The sequence below is a fragment of the Falco peregrinus genome, chromosome 2 (genome assembly GCF_023634155.1).
Source record: "Falco peregrinus isolate bFalPer1 chromosome 2, bFalPer1.pri, whole genome shotgun sequence".
NCBI lineage: Eukaryota > Metazoa > Chordata > Aves > Falconiformes > Falconidae > Falco > Falco peregrinus.
Window position 1 is genome coordinate 115186694 of NC_073722.1, and position 26863 is coordinate 115213556.

Sequence of the window (26863 nt, forward strand, 5' to 3'; positions counted from 1 at the left end):
ATAGTTATTAGTCTTAATGCTTTTGGAATAACACCTTTGAAATGTGCCTTTGTTTTTCATAACGATTCCAGTCCCTGACTTTGGAGATATGTCTGGGCAGATTACCTTGCTGATGTTTGTCAGCCACTTGTTCATGATTACTAGAGCAAATTATTTGTATGGGAAAAGAATAAAAGCTTAGTAGTTAATAGCAACTGCAGATCATATTTTTAGATATTTATTGTGGCCTGCACTGTTAGTGTTTGGCCTGGAATGAGGATGATCTTCCTTCTGGTTCCCATCCTAACCCTTGGCCAGTGAAACGTCTTGGGGGAAGTAGGTAACATCAGAAACTGAGACTGTAGGCAAGACCATGAACTGTTTATAAGAAGAGATTTTTAATAATAATTATTTTCACTGCTAGTCATTCTAACAGAGTTGTAAAATGTACCTTTCTTCTGTTTCTACTTGATGCTCTGATTATATTTCCTTTTTAAAATCTATTATTTTAAAAGTGATTTTCATGCAGAATGTTTTTCTTTTCTGCTTTGAATGCAAGACTTATGCCAGAGATTGAGACAGTTCTCTCACTTGGATGAAGTTTTTCTCATATGATCTGGTAGTAGGACCTGACTTGTACCATGTGCAGTTCTAGTACACGTGAAGTCAGTCCCGCACATTTTTCTTTGAGGCGTAACTGGCGTTGTGCGGCTGCGGTGCCGCTCTCACAAAGCGAGCAGTGAGGCATCTAATGAATACTCCTAGGCGCAAAATATTTTTAGCTTTGAGTAATTCTTTGAAACGTGCCAAATTTTATAAAGATTTTATATCATTACTATATATTTTCTACTATATAATACATTTTAAAAATGTAGAGTATAAACTAGCAAGTGATAGCTGATGTTTTATTTTATTCCATTGAAAAAATACTAATGCTGCGGGTCTTGAATTGTAGTTTGTCTGTTATGTTTTTGAATTTGAAGTTTCATGTTACCATTTAGCTGTAAAATTTCAGTTGTTTTTAGAATGGATCATACAACTAAATTTGCATGTTGATAAAACATCTTTCCCTCCACAAAATGGCCAGAAGTAAATAAGAATCAAATCTTATGATCTGATGATGTATTTGTGTGAATTTCTACATCTGAAATTACAGCACTCCTAAACGAAACGAAACATTTCTTACTGTACAGCATATGTTAGGGCCAAAAACTTATATTTTGGTGTGGTTTCAGTATGATTTCACATCTTTTGTTTTGCGCTCTGTTTGTGGTTTGGTAGGCTTCAGGATTATATATAGGGTTTTTTATTTATTTGGGTGGGGATAAATACTGCACAAACAAGAGAATCCTAGTTTACTTGAATTTCTGGTTTGCTTGTGAAAGGACATTATTAAAATTTCTCTTGATGACAGCATAGTATAAACTTTCTAGCTAATAAAGTGTGTCATATATAGGAACATGAAACTTCCTAGGTGTTCTTAATATGTCGGTGGTGAGATTGAAAGTGTTCAGCTGTTGAAGTCTCTCAGCAGCTCGCTGGCCACTGAATAGTTGCAGCTGTCTGCTAGATGGGTAGGACCCTAAACTTTCTCTACTTAAAGCCAGAGAAAGTCTCTTAAATGAAATTAGTGGTACAAGTAGTAGTGTTTCACAGTCAAAGATAACTTGCTTTTCTCTCTTTTTGTGTGTGTGTGTGTTTGCGCATTATGTGATCCTATTTTTACTATAAACCCAGATATGTTTAAAGTAAGGTTGGAAACATTTGCATCTCTGCCGACTAAGAAAAGAAAGCCAGAGAAAAGACTGGAAGAACTGTGTGGTTATGTTTGCAATGAATTGGTGCTTATTTTGGGAGGATTCCAGCCAGAAAGATGTCATTTTCGATCTGCCTACTGTCTTATATACCCTAACCATTCACAGTGAATAGACTGAAACAATCCAACAATCCCTCTCTCCTTTTTTAACTGTGGCAACAATGAAAACAACGTTTAAACAGAAGACGATAATGCCGATGAGATACACAGATAACAGCTCATTTGGAAGTCTGATACTGGTGGGTCAATGCAAGTGATCCAAATCTTGAATTTTATTTTTTTTAATCTCAGAATAAATGGAAGGGTTGAAATGGAGTGGAAAAAAACCCACCAAAACTCGTGAAGAATCAGGCTTTATTGGTTCTGTTTATAAATTGCTTTCAGAATAAAAGGAGAAACAAAAAAGTGCAAGAAGAAAGTATGGAGCATTGAAATCCCTAGTTAAGTGCTGTTAGTGAGGGGGCTGAGATAGATTTGAGAGGGGACCTTGCAGGTTATGATGCCTTGGGATTCAATGACAAAATCATATGTTTTTTACTTTTTCAAAGAGGTCAAACACAATGCTACCAGTATTCAAAAAGACCCTGACTTAGGGAAGTATTTTGTGTATTATTTCTGAATGGTAAGCATATTGTTTAAATACAAGACACTGGTTCTTTCAGTTGACATTTTTTCTCTGTTTTAAAAATGTCCTATTGTCAAGTATATTTTTTGTGAAAAGTTTGTATGAAATTAAGTCTTTCCTGCTGTCAGGTTTCAAGTAGATGTAGCCAATCTCAATAGCAGATGCTGCAGCTTTGTAGGAATGTCTGTGTATGCATGACTTCTGTGTCTGCAATTTTAAAATTCCCTTGGCTTCTGTTGCAAATATCTTATTAATTTTGTTAGAGTCGATCTGTGCTGTGTGGTAGTACGGGATTGTCTGTGTTCCTGGTACAGAGAATACTTGCGTATTTGCCAATACTGATAAGAGGTTGGATTCCTGTGTATTTTATCTGAGAGTACAGAGAATGGTGCTTACTGATATTTATATATAGCTTGATAGCCTTAACACAAAGTCTGAAAAGTTCTACGCACAGTGAAAAAAGGAGCATTTTTGCTCGTCCAATTTCACTGTGCTGTTTATTAAAAGAAAAAGAAAACCTAACAAAAAGTAAAAACGATAATGCTTTCAAGTATGTTGTAGAAAGATATTTAACTTTATATTTAAATAGTCTTGTAGAAATCTATTATTTAACATCTTGAAGTTGTTTATATATACTCTGTTTTTAAGGATTGCTTACTGTGTTTTCATATTCTAGAATAAGTTGTTTATACTGATTTGCAGCTGCCAGGGGTTTTGGAGGAGGACGCATCAGGAAGCCAGGCTTCTGAAATGCGTTAGTCTATTCGGTAGCGGTAGTTAATTGTGAGGCTTTTGGCGAGATTCCAGGTACTTTTCATCATAGATACAGGAAGAAATGAAAAAAAGATCTACCTGTCTTTGGTGGACTCTTAGAAAATAGAGAACACCCAAACCTGAAAGGCTGGTTACAGAGGAATTCCTTTTCTCTAACCCCCAGGTGAACTTTAAAAATGATGGTCGGTCTTGAAAATAGTGTTTTAAAAAGTTATAATGCATATGTCACCGCAATAGTTTTCAAATTAGCAAGGAAGCATTAAAAATAGTGCAGATTTTTTTTTCACTAGCCAACAGGTATGAGCAAGAATAAATGCCATAGCTGAAGCTGTAGCAGGAAATGTCCCTCCTCCAGTGCAACTGGGAAACGGTATAAATGCTAAGCAGGGAATAAATGACAATGAATTGCTTCTAGCTTTTTCACTGTAGGGTTTATATCAGTATTGCACAACTTTAGCCTAAAGGTTGGGGTTTCTTCGGTGATTTTTCTTTTCTGACTTGCAGTGTTACAAGTTTACAGAATTTTTATACTCCTTCAGAGTGATTCGTTTGCTTAGTAGGATTCCCTCATAAGCCTGTTCCTTCATGTCCTTAAACTGCAGTTTGCTCCTGTTGAAGTTAAAGGAAGAGCTCTGTTAGCCGTAAACCTGTATGAAGGTCTCTAGTATGGCCTTGGGCGTGAGTGGGTAGATGAATCCCCAAAATACTCAGCGCTGTGTGTTTCGGAGAAGGTAGATCAATGCTGTGTGAGGTCAGCGGCAGGTCTTTCGGTGTAGCCAGGTAGGGGTGCTTAAAGATTTTGAGTTTTTACGGCTGAATTACATAATGATACTGAGATAGATCTGGATTTTGGCTAGTCTGTCTGCTTCCTCGTTGGCCCCCTGCTACGCTCCAAAGCTCACACTGATTTCGGTATTGTTGCACTTCTGCAAACCTGCCGTTAGTTTATTGAAGCAGGTACCTGGGAAATGAGAGCCGGTGTGTATTTCTTGTAAATACTGGATTTAAGTAATGCGACTGGTATCAAACAGTAAGTCTCTCGCGGAGCTGCAGTTAGAATGTAGTTCTTTAGGGCAGCATCCAGCTTAACCCACAATCCCTTCTCTCTGCCTGAAAGCCACCCTTTGCATTACATACTCTCCTCCCTCAGCAGCGAGGCAGACAGCAATCTCCTTCGCTGCCCAGCTGTGATTCATCGCCAGAGCAGGTCTTTCCTGTGTCTGACTGAGATAGGTCCATGGAAAAAGCTACCACGTGATCATATAATTAAAGACTTTCTTAATTCATTACGTAGTGAGAGACTGAGCTGAGATTGCAACCAGACAGACACAGCCCTTCATAGTCATGGGTTAGAAAATGCTTATTTGGTTTGTGGATAAGCATATATATAGCCTTACATACGTGGGTCAGTGTTAAGAATTGTGAGAAAGTTATGGCAACCTAAGAGACTTCACCTGTCCCATTCTCCCGTACCTCCTGAGCGTGCATGACCTGTGGTACTGTCCCTTCCCTGGCAAACTCCTACCGAGGTCAGACCCGGCTGCAGGGCGGCGAGAGGAGAGGCTGCCGGCTGGCAGGTTTTAGGCACTTGCCCCACAGGATGCAATGTCAGAGCATTTCACAGAAACATTGAGAATTTTTTGACAGACACAGCGGCCACATGCATTTTCTTATCCTCGCTGGAGAATTTATCCTCTGGAGGAAATAGTCCTTTAGGAGTAAATTCTAAAGTAGACAGCTTGTATAGAAAATGAGAACAAATCATAAATGTTTGGCAGAACTTTAAACAAATACTTACTTCTGATAATAGGCCTAACCTGAAATTATCTATGTTTGCATCTGTGTTGATATATTAAATATAACAGCCCTAATGAAGTTACGATTAGGACCTGCCTCTTTTTCTAAAAGAGGTTAGTGCGCCATGTCAGAGAATGTGGTCTGAAATCTGACATTCTTTACACTGAGAAGCCCGGAGTTCTTTTTTTAGCATATGAATGATAGTGATGGGTATGCTGTTTGAAACACAGGAAGCTGACATGCTGCAGATATGGCAGTTTACACTTTTTTTTTTTAATGCCTGAGGCTTGCAAAAAAGATGAACCTACGGAAGGACACTTCTGTGATGAGTTTCGTTGAAGAAAAATCTGAAGAATAAAATTACTATTCTTTGTATTGGTACTTATAACTGTGTTTAAGCTTCACAATTCATTAATTGCAGTGTTTGTAGTTGCTCTTACAGTGACATTGTGTATAACATTTCCTTCAGTAATAGCAGATATCCATTTTTTTGTAGTATTTTTTCTTACATTTTGTAATTCTAAAATAGAATGTTTTGCAATATTATTACTTAGGAATTGAGAAGTCTTCCCTGCATAAACAGTCCATATAAAAGTGTAATGCTTATCGAAGAGGCGAGATTAGTTTAATCTGTTTTAAGAGTGGCATATTTTAGTTTAAAATTAATTTAGGCAATTTGTAATGAACTTGAGATCCAGTGAAAATTTGTTTTAAATGAAATAGGGTTGACGTGAAATTTTGCAATTTTCTTGTGGAGACAAGACCTGAGGCTAAGGAATGGGGTTTTGTTGTTTGTTCATTTGTTTAATTGCTGTATTTGTATGTTTTATATGGTAAACATGGCAATAAATAAATAAATACATCTGACATTAAAGTGACATAGGGCTCCCAATGGCATGTGTTACAGTCTAGGTTTGTGCAAAGTATTGTTTTTGAAGGCACTTTTAAAAAGGAATGGTACGAGGCATTTTTATTTACATACGTGTGACCTTACAGTATACAATGTCTTCCATAAGTCTTCTTACCTAGTTGTTTACTGTCTGTCACCTGCATCTGAAAGTTGCTAAGCATCGGACTTTAAAAAGCAAAATATCTGTGCAACCTGTCTCCAGTATGAGAAAAAAAATTCTGCTGTTTGTAATGCTTTGAAGCCAGAAGTCGTTTCTGTATTTTCACAAGGCTTGAGCAAAGAGCTGTGTTGCAACCTGCAGTTATGTTGTTAGGTAAGGCAGGGTGGGGTGTAACAGGTGCTTATTAATACCTCTAGGCTACAGGTAAAGGTGATTGTATTTTCTTGAGCGTTCACAGACCTAAACAGGTGGATATTGTTTTAATAATTAGCTTGAGAGTGGACACTATTTATCCTCTGTTTTTAATGGCAGACTTCAAATGTAGATCTATGAAAGAAATGGTAACTGTTAAAGTTAAGTAACATTTCAAGTCTTGTTGTATCTCCCAGCCTCCTACTTTTAAATAAAAAAGGCATGTGCGTAATTTAAAAAATAATTTGTCTCCGCTCTTAAAAACTAAAATAAGCTTCTTCTGGAAGTTTGGCATTGTTTTCTAAAGCTTATTGTATTTATTTTGGGTTTGGTTTTGTTCTTTTTATAAATTGATTTTAGGTATGAATTGGACATGGTTTTAAATATGAAAAATTGAAACAATACAGAACAACACAGTACAACGTTGTGACCACACTGAATATCTGGGAGATGATTATAATGGTGAATTGCAATTGCATAACAGATACAAAATGCAGGAGCTGACTACAAAGCTTTTGAACTTCATTGCTGCTTTGTATATCAGACGCTTTAGAAGAGCATGAACGTGACCAGTTTAAATCAGAGAAAAATGTTAAATAAAATTTAACACAGCATTTTGTGTTTAGACTGGAGACAAAATGTGTACATGAAATAACGTGAACGCAGAGTCTGTCCAGCTGTGGATCAGGAAGGCCTTTTCTAAGATATTTCAGTTACAGTGGACTGAACACTACAGATGGTTTTGCTGGTACTGCTCCTTCATGACTCCTTGCAGCCAGGCTCTGCTGACACTGCAGGAAGCCAGAGCAGAAAAACCCCTGCACTGTGTTTGAAGAGCTCTGGGGTAAAGAGTGAGGTGAAATCGGGAATTTTTGGTAATGTTTCTCCTGGATTTTTATGACTTAAATACTAACAGGGAATGTAATTCTGGACCCACTTTTTCAAACACACAAACATTGGTAAGGAGCAGTTGTTATGTAGGATTTCCCATGGTCCACAGTTCACCAATAAATATTTGACCAGTGGTATCACAAAAACTTTTAACAGATGACCACTGGATCAGCTTTTCCCTTGTTGTTGTTGTCATCATCATCGTTGTATTTATATTTACTTAGCCCTCACTGCTGCAAACATCACCTTGTTTTCCCTGTTTGTCCCACCTTGTAAATGTCCACTTGTGTATCCTTCCTTTTCATTATCCCGCTCTGCTCTCCAGACTTTGCACGGCTGCTGTTCCTGTTGCAGCAGCAATGCTTTCACTCCCAGACACAGGAGCAGGACATCAAAGAGGTGTGAGTCCAAAGGAAGCTTGAGCTGCTTGGAGTACTGGTGCTGGTCCTGGCATTTTCTCAGTGTCAGGGGTTACAGACCCCTGGCAGCATCACCTGTTTTGGAATGACCCTCATAAGCCAGGTGCCATTTGGTATTATCCCTACCATTTGGGACATTAATGCCCTGAATTGGAAAAAGATGGTTTTTTTTCTTTCATGCGGATGATACAAATGTGAGGAGCTGCTTGTGGGTTCTTCCACATCCCCCGCAGTGCACAGAGATGGGAGTGCGCTCACAGCTGCCTAAAGCAGCCGGGGTAATCACCCTGTGCTGAAGGAAATTTGTAGCAGCTTTGCAAAATTGCCTTTGGCATCTGTTTTGGTGTTCCTGTAGAACCGGCAAATTCCAATTTTTTTTTTTTTTTTTCATCAGTTGATGCAGCATTTTTCAAAACAAGCTAGTCAACATTTTTAACGATTTTTATTGCAGTTTCTTTTGGAACTGGGAAGTGCCGGGATACCCATCCATCTCTGCTGTTTCTTTGTTCCTGAATAGGAATTGCTGCTTTTCCCATGTAGTTCCCAAGTAGGTTAAAATGAATTACCTTCTCCAGTTGTGATGCATATATTTTTGTTTAAAGTAGCAGGCTTACAGCGATGAACTGTACATTGAAGTTTAATTATTTTGTGATTATATCCACTCAAGTATATCCAGACACAGTTTGTTGATGAAGTACAGTTCAGTGATCCCATTTCTTGTTCCATGGGATCACCTTTTGACAAGTATTTTCTAAGGAAAAAAGATGCCTTTGATAAATTTGGTACAAGAAAGAAATTTGATAAATTATTTCTTATTTTTCTAGAGGCTGTTGTTTCTACAGATGTTATTCATTTATTAAAGTCATGCCATTGAGAGATAGATGTATTCAAATTAGCTATCTGGATTTGCAGATACCAAAAGAAAGCCCTCCGGGGAGCCTTGCATACATACAGTATTTCTTAAACTGTGGCAGTATATTCCTAGAACTGTGTAAGGGAGTTCTTCAAGTTTCTGGAAGCTGTCTTATCTGTAGGAAAACATTCACATCTGCAGTTTTGATGGGGATACAAGCATGGAAGTGAAATTCTTTACCTACTTGTTTCCCAAGCTTATTTTTGTAACTTGCTTATGATCAGTACCTCCATTATAAGGCCTTAGTGATAAGATTCTGGGATCTTAATTTTTCTTTACTTCTGTTTTACTACTGTTTTCTTGGTTTCCCTCAATGTGGTATGAAAGAAAAGGAAAAAAGAAGAAAAAGAAAAAAAATAAGAGCTGTATTCTGCTGCTGTCCTGCTGCAGTGGCACCATGTGGTTCCAGTGCTGAGCCTGGGCTTAGGCTCTCTGCAGCTGCCTTGCCTCTGCAGCTCCCTCCATAAAACGTGGCACAGAGATGTGTGTTCTAGTGAGGTCGGTGGCTTTTAGGCCTTTGTTGGCTAAAACATACTCGAACCAAAGTTCTCTGGTTGTCGGTTACGTCAGGAAACCATGCTTGATAGGTGCATTTCTAAGAGCTGCCTTGGATAAGACGGCTATCGTATCAGTTGGGTTTTGGATCATGGTTTGTTTCATGAATACAGGTAATGCCACTCTTCTCCCAGAATGAAGCTCTGTGTTTTTGAGTATATGTGTTGTTAAAGGCATCCTGACACTGTCAGTCAAGGGTGATTTTCTAGCTTGGCAAGGAGAAACAGAATATTCTAAACACGTATCACTGAGTAATAAAAGGTATCAGTGTTACTTCTTATGTAACCCGCTTGCTTTAATCCGCACTGAATTTTGTGTGAATGAAATAAAAAAATAAACTGCTACTGACAAAGAAACAAAATAGTGCATTAAAAAACCCGACACTTTCTAATTGGCTTCAAAATTAGTATGTGTTAAGAGCCATGCTTTCTTTTCTTTCAGAATACACAACTCCACCCTGTGTCTTGTCTCTAATGATAACTGTATTCTCTTACACCTTTTTTATGGGTCACTGTATGATCCTAATTGTTGCTTTTGTATGTTTTTTCAATTTAACAGTTGTCCCTGTCATTCTGAAAGCACTGACGTATGATGAGAAGAGGGGAGCATGCAGCGTGGGCTCCAACGTGAGGGATGCCGCGTGCTACGTGTGCTGGGCCTTTGCTCGTGCTTACGACCCTGCTGAGCTGATACCGTTCATTAACCAGATTTCAAGGTAAGTTGTGGCAATAAGAAACAGCTATTTACAGTTAATTTTTAAATCTATTCAAAGTTAGGAAGGAGACAGAAGTTAATCTAATAGTCTAATTCTGTCTCTTCTACAAGTTAATAATCTAGGACTCTAATGCTCTATCTCTTAGACGTTTAAAATTAGATATTGACCAGAAGTGATACATTCATTTAGGGGAAATACCTTCATGCTTAAGAAGTAGCTGATGTGTCCCATATAACATGAATGAAATTCATCGATCTCTGGATATTGGTCACCAAGGAATGGATATTTTTGTTTCTCTATCGTAATTTTTAAGGAAGTTAATTGATTCGTGCTAACAGATATGCTGAATATCTTAAAGAATTGAATATGGGTGGGATGATGATGATATAAACAATACCATTGTCTTTCCATGTGGTTGTTGAAGTCTATAATTTCTTCCTGTTGTATTATGGTGCACTTTAACTTTTTAGATTGAAATGCATCTAGATATTTGCTTATCAAGTGTGATGAGTTTATTTCCTTCTGTTTATCTGTTGTAAGAAAACCAAAGAGAAATCCAAAGAAATTCACTGTAAGAAGATTCAGAGAAAATAGTGGAGGCTTTGAATGTGTGGGTGTCACCTGTTGTCTGCTTGATCACCGGCTTTGTGGTTAGCTCAGTGGAACAGATTCAGGAAATTTAAGAAGATACGGAACCTTAGCACAGTAGAGGTAGAAATACCAAACCACTTTAAAATTGGGGAGTTGCTTTATGGAGTCATAAAGAGCTGGAAATACTAGAAGAAGAGAAAATTTATGGAAGAAATTACTTCTTACCTTTTCAGGTGAACACTTGTTTCTATTGATCCAGGCGTTCTGGTACTTTGTCAGATGGGTATTGTGCAAAGAATACAGCATGTCTTTATTGACCACCTTACAACTCAAGTTGGATAAGTTGGGTGTAAAAGAATAAATTACACTTTTGCTCTTCTCTAAAAAGCCATTTCGGAGCCTCCTGGTGCTTCCATTCAATTTATAATTTTTGTTTTGAAGTGTTCCAATTCAAAGATTATTTTGAATGAATAATAAGGTCTATAAGGTCTCCCCAGAGCCTTTTCTTCTCCAGGCTGAACAACTGCAGCTCTCTCAGTGTGTCTTCATAAGAGAGGTGCTCCAGCCCCCTGGTTGTCTTCATGGCCTCCTCTGGTCTTGTTCCATGAGAGAACATGGGAGAAGTTTTTTTTCTCTTTATACTTTCTGTTTTTATAGAGTACGCCATTCCAGAATGACTGCCGTACTAAACTCTGCTTTGCAGTTGAATGGAAACGCATGCACACACTTCTTTCTCAATCTGTGGTTTCTGTTTAAAAAGTAAAATTTTGGAAAGATTTTCAAATCACAATCTATGACACTGCAATGGTGGACCACAACTTGGTGCAGCCTTTCACTTAATACTGATCATATGTTTGTAGATACAGATTGTTTTTGCCTTTTTCTTTTTTCTTTTATCTCGTGCTTTTCCTCCTGTTTGCTTGTGGGATTCTGTCTTCAGCATTTAGTCTTTTTGTTGGCAGCACACTGGCTGACATTGCAAGGTGTCATTAATGGATGATTTGCACTGCAAACACAAAGAGGTAGCTTCTAACAGTTTCTTGGCAGATTCTTAGTACAACCATTGATAGCAGCAACTCTGGTGTCTTTGTCTGAATTTGACAGGTTTTGATCAGTAGTCATTTAGTGTTATCTTTTTAAAGAGAAAAAACAAATTGGACTGTACAGTGATTTGTGGTCCTGGTTCAATTTCTAGGGTCTGCCTTGCTTCCAGATTGCTGACAGAACTATTTCAATTTCATCCCAAAAGTCTGGTTTGGAAACACAGGATTACTTACGTAGCTCAGGTTCCCAAAGAATATCTGACTTTTTCTTTCTTCTTTAAAGCCTTTTTTAAGGTTCTCTGGGACAATCTGTAAGCCTTACATATCCTGGTGCACTGTGGTCTTGCTGGGCTTTGCTGTTCTTTGTCCTTGTATCCTCACTTTCCAGTGCTGCTCCTTTAATGCAGGGTCACACAGCAGTGTCTCTTATCTGTGTGGTACTTGCTCCTGGGGTTTTCTAAGACCTTGATAAAATCTTTCTGTCTAAGAACTTACTGTCAATTTTCTTAAGGCCCAACACTGTTTTTCTTCTTTTTTTTTAAGCTGTCATGTCTTTTCTCCAAAGTAAGCAGGCAAAAAATTCTAAGGCATCTTAGCCTTGTGTCTCTAATAAAGCAGTTTCATGTTGTTTTGATGATGTTTCATCTACAATAGCGTAGATGCTAAAGGAGGCGATTCTGGAATCATCAAGCTGTGCTGGAACGTGGTGCCATCCACTGTTTCTGGATGGCTTTTGTAACGAGAGTGCAGTGCTTCAGAGTAGACCTGCTTTAGTTAAGCATGCTAGAAATAATGCTAATTGCCATAGTAAGTTATTAAAGAAATGTTTTATTTTGAAGGGCCATATTTAATGCCCTCCTAGCTGAGTTCGTGGTAACTTATATATGCTATGAAATTCTTAAGATAAATGTACATAAAGACGTATTTGCACAGTGAAATAATCATGTGGTTACATCTTGGGTTGTATTGCTATTTTTAATCTAACCAGCACAGGTAATGGCAGCAATGAAGACACAGTGACACCGATGAGCAGAATGTTAACAAATGTTTCTAGCAGGCTGTTGTCAGCTGTGCAGAATTATTTACTGCTGTCTTTAAACTCACAGGAATACATCTGTATTCTCACTGTGAGCAAATCGGGCAAATCTTCAGGATGAGTAGAGCCATACCAATACTAAAGTCTGGCTCAAAACTGGTGGTTTGGTTTTTTTTTTGGTAGATTTGTTCAGCAGCCTTATTGAAAGTAAATCGTCTGCTTCCATACTCTGACTTAGTTGAAAAACTTTAAGGTTTCTTTTAAGGTCTGGCAAGTTTGTTCCTTGTGAAACTTAGAAAAGCCAAAGTGTGAGGCTGTAAACCTTCTATTTATCAGAATTCTGATCTGTTTGTCAGAATTCTTTTTCTGCTCATGATGCTTTGAGCAATATATTTCTTTTACTCCTTTACCCTGCCATGGTGCAAACAATGTTGTTCTCCATACATTAGATGCAATCTCACCATTTTGATTTTTCATGGTTTGTGGTATTTTGTTTTACTGTCACAAAGCTGTTAGTGGGAACTTGCGGAAAGGTACGAAGGAGGTTATGTTTCTGAAGAAGCTGCTGTCTTTTTGTCTGAACAGTCTTCAGACTGTTCTAGAAACAAATAGCTTATGTTCTCTTTAGGAAAATCTCCAGTGAAAATAATTGTTATCTTCTGCCTGTGGTAGTAATACCAGTGAACACTGTGGCTATGCCAGTGACAACAGCTTCACGTCGTTTGGAATAAGTTGGTGGAGACAAGCACGGCCAGGGGGAAGCTGAAAATTGCTTGTGATCGGTTGTAAGGTGTTGTGGCTGGTATATACTTAGTTTTCTAACAGAGCTGCACAATATCTTAGCAAGTATTAATGCTATATTAAGGCTTTACTTAAAAATCTTGGTAGTTACGTTGGCGATACGTTTCCTAAATCAGCTCTTGAAGGTAGAATTGCCGCTCCAAAGAGAAATGGTGAAAAAGAATATTCAAATAAAGTATGACACACAGTTTCACCTATTGTGTCAGCAAGCCGATAATTACATACAGCTTTTTTTTAAATCTAGCCTTAGGTGTGTCACTGTTTTACTTAAAGAAGAGTCATACTTCTAGCCACAAGCAAATTGTTGCTACCCTTAAAAAACGCAGAACTCAGCATCTTGAAACAAAGTACATAATATCCACTGTGAGCTGAATTACACAGCAAAAACATCTGCCTATACAGGAATATAAAGTATTAGATTCTTACAGAAAAATAATGAATTGTTTACCAGAAAGGAAAATACTACCTCCTTAAAAAAAATGCACCGAGTGTTTGCTTTGTCCTGGTGCTAGAATTGGCAGAGGGTTTAATCCTTCATTCATGGTCCTTAGCACTGCTGTTTACCTGGCCGGAGGAGCACAGGTAATGCTGAACTGGGAGCGTAAGGAGCTGGTTGCTACACTCAGACTCGAAAGGCGAGGTGGTCATTGTGGCAGAGTAGGCGCCCTGGGTGTAACTAGAAGTTGTTGAGGTAAACAGTGAGCTGCTTCGTGTCTTCCTACTTCATGTCATGGCCTTTGGCACATGATGTCGTTTTGGCACATCTTGTTGGGAAACTCACTTGGGTACCAAAATACAGTACTATGCTATAAACTGGGTCCTGCCCCACAGCCCGTTCAGACTGGGGTCCAGTAGTCACAAATTAAAGCAGAGGGGTAATTTGGTGGTGAAGTTTATTTTTCCTTTTCTTGCTTGCAAAGTTGTATCATCGTGTAATGGAAAGACGTTGTTTTCTGTGTTTTCAGTAGTCAAGAGACATAAATAATTCACTTTTGACTAGTGAAAAATCCCCTTAAACTGGATAAAATCGATTTTTTTAAAAGTAAAATTTATGGCAATGTTTTAAAAGAAATATCTGTCTCCATATTCAGTGATAGCTGTTTCTTCTCTGCTTTCTTGTGAATGTTCTGTTATTAAGTGATAGAATTGTCAGAATACTGAAGTTACAGGCTTAGATTGGTATAGATCATAAATCAGCCCTTTCTGACCTTACTACTCTTCTTTTAAGGAAAAAAAAAAAAAACCCAACCAGAAAAAAGTTAGAGAACACTTGTTAGAAATATTCACCTGAGAGTATTTCTAATAGTACCTGTTCGTATTTTTACACACCGGTACTTTTTCCCTATCCATATTTCAAAAAGATACACTTAGTCAGATTTGTTTATTTATTTTTTAAAGTCTCGTTAAACTAGTTTCTGAAAGCTTGCTTGATCTGTTCAAACTATAGGACCATAAAAAGAAAAGTCTTGGCAAAGTAGATGAAACTTGACGTTTATTGCAGGAGATAACCTTACTGCGATTTGAAATGCATGTATTGAAGTCGCCATTCAAGCATATATTTATAAAAGCACCGCCAGACTGAGACCTTTTTCTCTCCCAGTCTCTACGTGCATGCTTTCTTTTTAAGCCTACCTATGGGGAAAGTTAAGCATAATTTAATAACTTGGAAATACAGGTAATTTGATTCCTGCCCCCTTGGGTGTGGAAGTTACTGTCTGTAAAGCGGCAGGTGCACATTAAGAAGCTGAGTTGTTTTGTTTAAAACCTAAACAAAAAAATAAAAAGGAAAACACACTGCTATTCTATTATACAATTACAGTGATTAAATTGTTGCTGGCTATCTTAACTATTTGGAGCTGTTGCGTAGTCAGAATGTAGTTTCATTTATCTGTCATTCAGTGGTGTAGGTAATCAATAAATGAATCATTATTTAGAAAGATCTAATTGCTATCTCCCGTTCAGCAGAATACTAATACAAATAGCGCGTACAGTGTGGGAGAGCCGGCGCTTTGCCTTCCCTGCGGTGCTGTGTTGTTTTTGAAGGGGGGGGGGGGAAGGAAGGTGTGGCTATGGGTGAGTGATGTAGCTTGCTCCAGGGCAAGATTGTCCTGCAGAATTGGGGAAATCTGAAGCATTGCTCTGAGCTACATCTTGTGCCATGATGAAATATTGAGAATAGCTTTCTTCTTGTATGTACGTGAACGTTGCCTTCAGAGGAGGGTTGTGTGCGGACTGTGTCTCGCACTTGTGTAAAGTTAGCTCCTGCAGGGGCACCACATGCCTTATATTTTTTAATTTATTTTTTTTTTTAGTAGCAGCACTTGTAACTCCTGTTCTAAGCATTTTTCTGATCACTCTTTTCTACTTGTTTAGTTCTTATACTTCCATCATTTTACCCCAGAACGCTGGGATTAGAGTACCACACTGAGCCCTGTAGGCTGTTGGGTGGCTGGCAGAAAGTGTTAAGAGCTTGGTGTCAGCTGGGCTGGAGGGAGTGTGGAAGTACGCAGTGTAGAAGTGGGAATAGTCACTGCATTTCTTCTTTTCTTCAGACCACCTGCTTCCCTAGATTAATATGAGGAATTAAATCTGAGGCTGTAGTCCTGAAGGGCTTTTTTCCCTAGCAGTGCTGGCTGAGGAGGCACCTTTGCTTGCTGCTGCAGCTGAGCGTTGCACAGCTGCATGTTATAAAGTGAATGGGAGTGGCTTTTTTTTTTTTTTTTTTTTTAACCTAGCAATAGAAAAACTAATCGCACCTAGATCTGTTTTCATCATCCAGGTCACTGCATAGCTGTTCCAGTTGGGTACTGGCATGACTGAAGAGGTGTGGAAAGGGCTGTGTGCAGCAGCTGTCTCAACAGACGCGGGTCTGACTCTGGTCTCGCCTCTGTTTTTTAACTTGCCTGTATTGTTCAAAACTGTTTTGCTTTTGATGATTGTTATGCCTTCCCTTCCCTAATGTATAGTCAGGAGGAGAGTTTTCTGTCCTGTTACAAGTTAGGCTTTTCCCTTTTTTGGGCTCAGGAACGAAATTTTGGTTTTGTGCCAAATTGGCAAGAGGTTTGAGAGTTTCTTTCTTTCTTGCCGCAGCTTCAGGGTGGTATGCTTGAGTTAATGGTAGCAAATTCTCCGAGGTTAGCAGTACGATGAGCTTCTTGCTGCTTGTGACTAGTATAGACTAGAAGTGCCTGCTACAGGTGATAAAGGAAATTCAGATTTATTGTCTGGTACACCTGGGTAACTTGGTATTTCTGTGTTCTGATGTCTCTCACCTGTCTGGCCTCTGCTCTCTGCTGCTTTCTGCCTTGTCGGGGGAAGGTAATGAGATCCGTGCTGGGCTGGGGGAGTGAGGAGCTGCTAACATGCTCTGAGTCCTTTTAACTTTCCCTAGCGCCAGTTAAGTGAGTACTTGGGGGAGAGGGGAAGGGACAGGGAAGAAAGAGAGAGTTATTAGTTGACTGATAGAATTGCAACTTGCTTTTTAAAGTCCATTTGTGTTTATTGTACACTTAACTGCTTGTCGTGCAAACAGGCTAAATATACCTCAAGGAACTACAGAAGGTGTTTCATAGAGACTGCAAGATGCAAAGCTGTTCTTTGCTCTACCTGTTGCTAGTCAGGTGTGGTACGTTTTAGGCAAGTCAAGACATGATTCTTCAACCAGCTTAAAAAAAATATCCCACTTTGTTTGACATAAACAGTTTCTTTATGTTAGGAAATCCTGGTGGAGTATCACATAAACTCCCACGACAAAGCAGACAGGTGAAGACACCTTAGACATGTTTCATCTTACGCATGTTGCTTTCCTTGCTAATCCCTGTGTTACGGCAGACTGTGCTGCGTTTTCAAATGGGAATTAACTTGAAAAAGTTATTCGTGTAGTTTGATAAGTTTAAAATGCTTTATTAAAAGGATTAACATAAACCAGCAGCTGTGGCATGACTTATGAATATAATGGGACTATGGGGGCAATGACAAAATTCCTGGGTTTTTTGTTTTGTTTTTCTAAACATGGTACTCGGTTGCAGCGCTGAATAACTCAGGCGGCATCACATAGAGAGTATGTTGTTCTGCTGGTTTAACTTACACAGGTTTGTCTTCAGGTAACAGAAGAATAAGAAAAAATGGAAACGTAAAATTTGATGATAAGGTGAACTCTTGTTGTGTATAATAACCTGAAACTGGTTTCCATTATATTTAGTCAACCACATTTTAAGTCTAAATATGAAATTCAGATAGCAGTATTTATATGCCAGTGATGGTTTTCTAACATCTCCAGTTTGAAAAGACTTCATAATCTTCCAAATCAATATGTTAATATTTAATACGTAGGTCCTTACACTCATCCCTCAGTGTCCCTTTTAGGTCACTCTTGGACACAGGACAGGATTTTGGTCTGCCCCAGCACGGCTCTTCTGAAGTACGCTGTGACTGCAGGGTACCTCGGGCGCAGTGCGGGCGGTGCTCTGCGTTCTGAGCTTCTGGGCTCACTGAGGGGGTTTTGTCTGTTGGGTTTTTCTTTTTGTTTTCTCAGAAGAGATCAATATGGAAATATTGCATAACTGGCAAAATAATGTTTTATCTTATAGTCCATGTAATTGGAAAAGTTGGGAAGAAATTTGCTTCTTTTTGCTTTCCAGGATGGTTTTCACCCAGTTACCTCATTTTGAATGTTTTCTTCTATAACTGAAAAATTTATGGGAGCTATTCGTATCATTAAAACAATATACTTCTTAAGTATCCTCTTAAAATTAAGTTTCTCTCTGTGCCAGAGAAGAAAATAAGCAAGCTTGGTGTGACAGTGATGTATTTGGTCCAGTACTTTTTCAACAGTTTGCCACTTCTGCTTCCTAAGGGAATGCTTCCTAAAAATTTGCTCTTCCAGTCACTGTCGTTTGGGTGACTTCCTTTTGTCATGTAATGACCTGATGTCTTTGTGGCAGAGAGAGGAATTGCTGACGCAGGTACAATTAAGAAAGCATTAACTGTCTTTAGAACGATTTATTGGGGTTTATTTTAATTTCTTCTTGCTTTCTGTCTCTTGTTTTCCTCAATGGAGATAAACTGAAATTACAGAGGCAACATTGATTGTGCATTTCAGCGAATTTTAATAACACATTATTTCTCACTGTAGGAAACTGATAGCCACTACTCAGGGAAGCTCGATATTATCAGTGTAATTAATATCTTTATGCTAAAGCAAAGCTATCTGGGATTTACTTTTCAGCCAGTATTTATTTCCTGGTTTGCCTGGAGTCAATAAATAACGTAATGAAGAGTTGCAGAGTTTGAAAGGAATAATTTTCTGCTTAAATGATTCTCCTGAAGTGATGTTTATTTGTCACTGAAGTTAATTGAATGCTGGAGGTGGATTTCTAAAGCTGTAGACTTCCTGCGCTGGGATATATTTTCTCTCTGCTGCTGCACAGCACATTTCTGACAGGCAGTTCTTTTGAGGTAGAAGAATTAAGCTGCGCAGGGTTACCAGACCTCATCACAAAGGAGCAGTTTCATATAATCATGTCTCTGTATCTACATGTCACCTTTTAAAAAAACCTGCTTTGCAATTTATCGTGCAGGCCTCTGTTTAGCAGGATTTACATATTGTTTTCTGATTTTTGTTACTTCCAGGATGTGATTGTTCTTGTAGAGATCGCTGCAAGTTTCTGTGGCTTAACTTTTAGTTTTGCTTAAGCCTTACCTCAGGCTTGCTGTGCATTTGGCTATTGAGAAACCGTATTTCCAAGTTTGAATTTAAAACTGTGTTGTACGAGTCTCACATTAGAGATGGTAGTTATATCTTGAGTTTTAAACTCCTTCTACATTAAACATAAAAAACCTTTCTATGCAGTTCAATGTATTTGCATACTCCTTATGCTTTGATACAGTAGGATGGTGATTGTCTCTTTATGCTATGGAAAGGCCACAGCAAACTAGAGAAACAAGGAAGTACACGGTTATTTTAACGCAAATTTTAATTTAGGCTTGTATTTATATATAATAAGCTCTGTAGAGGAAATGTTGCATGTTTTGCTTGGAAGTCGAAATGTTGAAATGGTGTGACACATTTCTTCTCATATTTTGGTACTAATACTCAATATTTTATTTCCTCAGTGCATTGGTTATTACTGCAGTATTTGACCGTGATGTTAATTGCAGAAGAGCTGCTTCTGTAAGTTATCACATTCTAGCTTATATGTTTCTGTTATTCTATGATTGTTTTAATTTAATTTAATAATTTGTAGACTTAGCTCTGTAGAACTGTGCTATGTAAACAGTATATTGTTTTTTGAGCAAAAAGGTGGTTTTTTAGATCTTTAGAAGTATGATGTGACTTTAGATTTTAAATTCTATAATCCATACATCCACATTTCGATTTATGGCTACAGTTCACAATCTGCTGTATTGTTGTCATGATGGTTAAGATAAAGTATCTTAAGAAAGAGCTATTTAGCATTTTCTAGTATCAAAGATGAAAGGGTCGTACGAAATATACAAACACTGTATCTTTTTCAAGCCACCAAGTTGGTGAGTTTTGTGAAGTTACACTTTTCTAATTGTTCATCGACTGTTATATTGTAATTGTGGTAAGTTGGAAATTTCCAAAATAATTTTTCCTTTAAATGTTTTCTCAGTTATTGTATAAAACTTCTTCTGTAAGACTGGGAATTTTTAGAAGGTGGTGGTAAATCTGTTAGGCAGATACTGCTATCTGCTTAACAGGACTGACACCTGAGTATAGTCTGTTGAGCCCTTTGGTAGAAAATATTTATGCTATTGAGAACTGAAAGGAATGAGTGATTGTTCTTAGAAGGAGGGAGTTTATGAAGGAGAGGCTATAGAACTTGAGAAGAAGAAAGAATGGACATCTTTGAGAATTTAAGTTAGTGTGTTGTATACATTGAACTTGCTTTCTTAAAAAAAAAAAAGTTTTCTGTTTCAACAGATACATTCTCTTATGGAAATATAAAAAGCCCACCTTATTATTATATTAATTCAAAACAGGACCAAACAATGTCTGTCAAAGAACCAGGTGTCTCTATTACTGAGAATGCATTTAACAAGCAAAAAAAAAGAAGAAAAAAAGAAAAAAAGGCAGTCTTTGCAACATGCAAATTAATTAACAGGTCTGTCTTATTTTTTGACTGAAATTTTGAAAGCTAATGGATTTATAACATAAGGAGGATTTCTCAGGGATACCTGGATAGCATCCTTACTTTTTTCTAGCCACACCTCTGCTTGAGAGTTTAAGCTGTTGAATGAAGCTGCAGCGTAATTGCTGGGGAAGTGAGTCAGTCGCTTGTGTAATCGTATCACAAATTGCTTTGTCTAAATAGGTTAAAACCAAAGCATGGAAGCTACAATGCTGTGGATCACCAAGTACTGATACAACATGTTCTTTGCATACTGTACAACTAATGAATATGGGCAATGCTACTTTTCCTCAGACTTCAACTCCTAAATTTTAGAAACTGCAGAATTTGTTATTCTTGGTTGATTTAAGTCACCTTATTCAAATAAAATCTGTAGAGGAGAACAAAGGTAGCTTTGCTTTCCTGCAAACTGCACAAGCCATTAAGGAGTATAGATGGTGAAAAGTAAGGTATTTATTTGCTCTATAGGAATTGTCCTAAGATTCACTGGCAATATATATAAAGAAGAGAATTCTTTTTAACATGATTGCCACTACAAATGCACTCCTTACCTTTAGTAGCTTGATCTAATTGTCTTGTGTAATCTTCATTATGTTTCTATGCTTAAACATAAATGATCATTTGACCATGAAATATGGTGCTAAACCAGATACATTTATTAATGCTCCAAGCTTAGTGCAGATTGTGCTTCTGTATTTCAAATGAGTGCAAACTACAGTATGTTTTCTTCTTGCTTTTCTACTTTAAACCAAGCGATCAAAAACAGTCTGCAATTCAGTTATCTTCAGTCAAATTAATTCTTCCATTAATACATTCTGATTTAGAGCTGGTCAAACATTGGAATTGCTGTTTTGATGGATAGTTAAGGAAGTACTGAACCCTTTTTTTCTCATTTTAGAAAGTCAGGCAAAGAAATATTTCATGTTCACCAGGCATTACTACATTTTTGAAGAAAAATATCTGGGAGTCCTAAGTATTCCCAATGATTGCTACAGTTAGATACATATTTAAATAACTAACATGTTTTACTAGATTTTCCATCTATTACAATATGCAATATATTCTGATGCAGAACACCAATGAAACAAAATAGCATATAGAGATATTTTGAACCCTGAGGTTAGAGTGAGTAAAACAAGACTGTTCTTTTGACGCTCCAAAAGCATATTGAGCTGACTTCTGCAGCTCTTTCATGAATAATCATTCTAAGGAATAATCACGTGAATAAGTGATCTCGGATTGGGCTCCTTTGAGCTCTGACATCTTAGAGAAGATTTTTTATTCCTCTTGGTTGGCTGATAGTTTCTAAAATCATGATTTAGAGAATGTTTTAATATTTTTTCGGGTTCTTGGGGAAAGCAAAGTGTTCAGGTTACAAGGCTACTTGGTCATCCTGGTTCTGATATCAAGGAATTGTGAAGTTAAGGCCTTTGCATCCAGTTTTTCCATCTCCAGAAGAGGATTGTATGAAAAATTAGTATTACAAAACAATTGAAGTATTTGGCATCTTTAGGAACTGGCAGTTGTTTGAAAGTGTGATTGAAATAGTAAAATATTCAGTTAGTGAAAATCTCTTTATTATGAAGAAAAATCTTTTGTGAAACATTAAAAAAATGCTAAAGGAAAAAGGATTTCTGTGAACAGTAGGAAATTGCCTTTTCACTTGGATGAACAATATGCTTCATTATTTTCATATTTCTGTTCTACTTTCTCTGATAAAGCTTTAACAGAATAATATTATGGGGATGGTTTTCCTTGTAACTTTTTCTGTTCAACGAACTCGTTCCAACCCAGGAAAAACACATTTTTGTTGCTAAAATTGGGATTAGATGCTGTTCTAGAATTTAAATAGTCAGTGTGTTTAAATTGTCACAATTAAGTGTCTCCTGTGTTTAAATTGTCACAGCTGGAATGTGCATTGTCAACAAAGCCTTCTTAAATCTGTGGTAAAGTTTTCCAAATATAGCTCTAAACACTCTAGGGTTCTGTTTTTATGTTCCTTTGAGGGCTTTTTCTGTTTTTGTTTGAATATCTTGGGTTTCATTGTAAATTTCCCATTAACTAGCTGAAGACTTATTTGCAGAAGCACCTTTTAGTGTTTGGTTGGGTTTTTTGGGTTTGTTTTTTTTTTTTTTAATGCTCAGCAGTGCAGAAGCTGAGAGAGGTTCATGGTGATACATACAGACCTCCCTCAACCTAAGCAACCAGCTGTGAAACAAGCTGCCATACAGTTTTAGTCTGCAACTGGAAAATTTTCTAGCTACTGAGCTATGTATACAGGAATTTACTATTTTTCTTCATACTTTTATGAATTGTAAATTCATAACACAAGTGTGAGAATCTATACCAAACTGATTATTTTTCTCCAAGCTTATTAAATTGAAATCATTGACAAATATATTTATAGTAAGGCAATACTAATATCTGTCTTTGTAAGCAGCAGTTAAAGTTACATGTTTTTTATAGATAAAGTAATCAGGTATAAATTAACATGTACATTAGACATTTAGAACACATCAGATTAATGCTAAGTATTTTTGCCATGCTGCTGGACTGTTTTGTAGATCTTTATGATTGTCTTTCTAAGTTAAAAAATGAAATGGTGATACAGTGGTGGAATTTTAAAATTCCTACATTTGGTAAACAAAACATGTGAAATCTTTAGGTACAACAGCTTTTGTGCTGCCACATTCTATATAGGCCCCTATACATCTTTTTCAAGTGATTTTGCCACAGTGTATTTCAGTCCTAGGCCTATGGATGTGTTCTAAGTGGAATAAAATCCTCACTGGATTGAGACCAGATTTACATTGTTTGGGTATCAAAGTTTCTGATTTAAAAAGAAAAAAATAAAAAGGAAGAAAAAGGCTTTACAGATTTTGTACCATTAAGACACTTGTCTGAGCAGTGCAGTTTTAAAAGAAACTGTAAAGCTGTGATTTAAATGTTAAATCCCTTGGACATGATATCTGAGAGCATCATCCTTGCTGAAATGTCCCTATGCTGAGCAAAAGGGTCTCCATAGCTGGAAGGGGGATCTAAAGGTGATGTGCAAGCGAGAAGGGAAATGATGCAGGGTGACATGGGGCAACGTCCCGGCAGATCCCGGCTGGGAGCGGCTGTTGGTGGGGAAGCAGAGTGGAAAAAAAGCCGTGTCAGAAGCTGGGCTCCAGCGTACAATAAAGAGCAAGTGCAGGGCATTGCTACAGCACGTTCCTGTTCTGGAAGCCTGCGTTATGTGTTGCCCAAGGGTGTACCTGCGCCGCTGCCGCCGCGGAAGCTAGCCCATGCAGCTGTACCCGGGGCAATCCTAACCGGGTTAGCCCAGGGGCACTGCAGCAGCAGGCTGCAGTGCAGGCAGGCTGAGGTGGGCTCCACAGCCCGCCAGGGTGCTGGGTGAGTGCTTTGGAGTCAGCCGGTGCTACGTGTCCCACAATGGAGAGGCTGCGAGCAGGAGCTGAACTAGCCCGGGCACGTCTACAGGAACTGGAGTCATTATCCAGATCAGACATAACCTCAGCAACGCACCAAGGGGCTCCTGCTCCACCTGCGTGCCGGGAGTGCTTGTCCGTACGGAGGGGCCGGTACCCTGCTGAGCTGGGTTCACCCTCTGTTGTTACAGGTGGATTACCACATGCACACTGTATTTATGTAGGAAGTACAGAAGCTCTGTGTGTCAAAATTCTTGTGGCGTTTTCAGTAAAGATTGGAACTTCCCCCTGTATGTTACATTATCAAATGTCAGGTGACAAGTGCTGTCCATTGCTGGAGGTCTCTGTAGATAGAGCAATAGTGATGTTCTCTCCTCTCTGAAAATCATTAATGTTTTCCAAAGTTCTTATTAGTACTTATGATTGTATACCCTTTCAAGGAACAAAAAATAACTGGCTTTTTTTTCGGAGAAAATTTGAGTGGGGGGCAGGGAGTTAAGTAGGTTTTATTCTGTATGCCATACAAGTAGAGAGATTAACTTTATGGTTATATTTGTTGCATTTTGCAAGATTTTGAGTTTGTTTAATGCAAAACACAAGAAACATACATGAATTTTGTTTTCAGGTTTTGTCATTGGAGTGTTTCAGTGTGCTTTCAGATGTGTATCTTTTAAATAAGTATTGCAGTCCCAATATTTTTTTGTCTGAAGTTTCGTTAAGAATCAGCCTTTGCCTACTATTGGCAATTTGTGTTGACATGGTCAGACAAAAGCGAGCTGTCTCAATTTCTGTTGTCTACAGGTATTGACTTTCAATTCCAGTGCGAAGCCTTGTGTCACTACTCAAAAGCACTCTTGTGGGTGTGTCTAGTTTAATGAACTTGCATTCTTAAACTGCTGTCATGCAACATACAGCTTTAAGAACACCAGAACCATAGAGACGCTGAAACAAAAAAGCCCTGTGGGCCTGTTCTACTGACAAAGCTTACTTTATTTAAAAGAGAAAAGCCATGGGTCATTTATATTGTTGTGTGTTTTGAATTCATGATCTGGTGTTTATCAAAAAGCAAACCTGACTCGTTTTGGTATGTTTGTTCTCTGTTCCTTAGGCTGCCTTCCAGGAGAATGTTGGGAGACAGGTACGGTAACTTTCCTGAATCTTCATTCATTAGTGCCTTGGAGGCTACTGTAAACGTGTAGTACCTAAAATCAAAATTAGATGCTGTGGCTTCAGAGAAATTGAGTAAAAGGTTGTCACAAAATAATTATTTTCATTATCAGCAAACAAGTTATTGTAAAAAAATTTTTCTGAAATGTGAGTTTTATTATAGTGCTCTAGTTTTGGAAGAAAATGAACTTTCTGGTGATTTTTAGTCATTCTGAAAAACAAAATCAGTATGTATGACTGCCATTATACACCTTGCAAACAGCAATGCTCTTAAAGCAGGAAAAGTCAATTTTTCTGTTATTTTTTTGTTTCATTGACTTTCTAGTTTTTAATAGAACAGCTGAAGTGCACAATCTTTGCTGTGGTTGGTGATACAACAGTGAATTAGGTTCAGAGTCTTCAACTCAGTGTTTGGTTTTGCCTGTTGTACCATGATGTACCATCCAGACATTTTGAGATACCTGTTACTTTGGGAGATACCCGAGTGCTTGGAAAAAGAGTAATGTGGTAGGTTTCTGTGTAACTTGGCAACATTTAAGTAGTTAAAATGCTCAGACAACTTTGATTTGCAACCTTGGAGGAGAAGTAAATAGGGTAAGGACTTGTATTTCAAAGTTTCCTGGTTTCTCATCTGGAATATACAACTTGGGGGGTGGGATGCGGTGGTGGGAAGGGTGGGTGGGTGGTCCAGCTAGTGAATTCTTCTGACAGTGGGGCATGTGAGCATGATTAAAGCAAATTTTGTTATCAATCAGCCATTCTTTGAGGGACCTTTGTTAAAATGTTGTCTGTCTTTCACTGATTTCATTCCTGAAGGTCTCTGTGTTATGAGCTGGGTATTACTCCTTTAGCACTGAGGGTATTAAGCAACGTGTTGGTGGTTGGTGTGTGTATTTCTAGAAAGAATTAGGTTAATAGCATGGAAAGGGTGCAAGGAGACTAGGAGGAAGAGGGTAGGTATTTTTGGTGTCCTGACCCAGCTAGGTCTGTGATAAGTAGAAGCCAGCGTGATTCTTGCCTGGGTCTGTAGTTAGTGCCCTGGAGAGGCTGGTTAGTCATGGCACAGCAGCCCAGCCTGGATACACTTGGGAATGAAGTAAACACCTTACTGTGACTTCAGTTCCAGGTGACAGAGGGCTCCTGGGTGCTGCTGGTTTAGAAATCCTTCTGTGTAGCAAAAATTTGGTGGAGTTTTTTAATTTCTTAATCAGAGGAGTACAGTCTGTGTTAGTTAACAACCAGAAAGTTTCCTTATTGACTCTGCTTTGACCCGTGATTCAAATTTGTCAGTGTTGGTAGAACACACAACAATTTTAGCTTATACGTTGGCACATGAAGGAGAAGTTTGCGGTGAAATAGTCGGTTTTCATGGCATTAAGAACACTTTGGGACTCCAGCTGGTTCCTGCAGAAGTTCAGAAGTCCTAGTTACTGAACCATTCCTTACCGCCTAGGAAAATGGTTACTTAATCAGCGGATACACCCTCTGTAGTTCTTTCCCTGGATGTAGTATGTTGAAAGAGACACCCTTTCTCTGAATTGGAAGGAGCTAAAACATATTCTTCATCTGAAGTATGCTGATATTGACTAGGTGGAGAAAAAAGTCAACCTTGCTTACTTTCTGGTTCCTGCCCGCTTCACCTTTGCAATTCAGCATGCCCTGAGTCCAAGAGCTTGCCTTTGTGGCCTCGGAAAAAGAAACCGTTGTAGCTTACACTTCATGGAAATGCGAACTTTGAAAAATACGAATTTTTTAAAAAGTTTAGGTCACAAAAATGCACATACTTGTGATTAACTAAACTTTGATGTTGGAGAAGTAAGTTTTCAGTGTTCTGGCAGAATAGAAGCTGTTGGCTGTTCCTTGGAAGCCCGCCTCTGCCACTGTCTGTGATCTC

The 26863-nt window shown here is 38.2% G+C and overlaps 1 protein-coding gene across 1 annotated transcript in view; it reads left to right on the forward strand.

Annotated features, from left to right (window-relative positions):
• The window catches only part of TBCD (tubulin folding cofactor D), a 129500-nt gene that overhangs the window by 44164 nt on the left and 58473 nt on the right, over window positions 1-26863 (forward strand). Inside the window, exons 15-17 of the mRNA XM_055794773.1 lie at window positions 9590-9746; window positions 19332-19389; window positions 24911-24940. Of these exons, the coding sequence (XP_055650748.1) occupies window positions 9590-9746; window positions 19332-19389; window positions 24911-24940 (245 nt within the window). The remainder of the gene's footprint in view (window positions 1-9589; window positions 9747-19331; window positions 19390-24910; window positions 24941-26863) is intronic.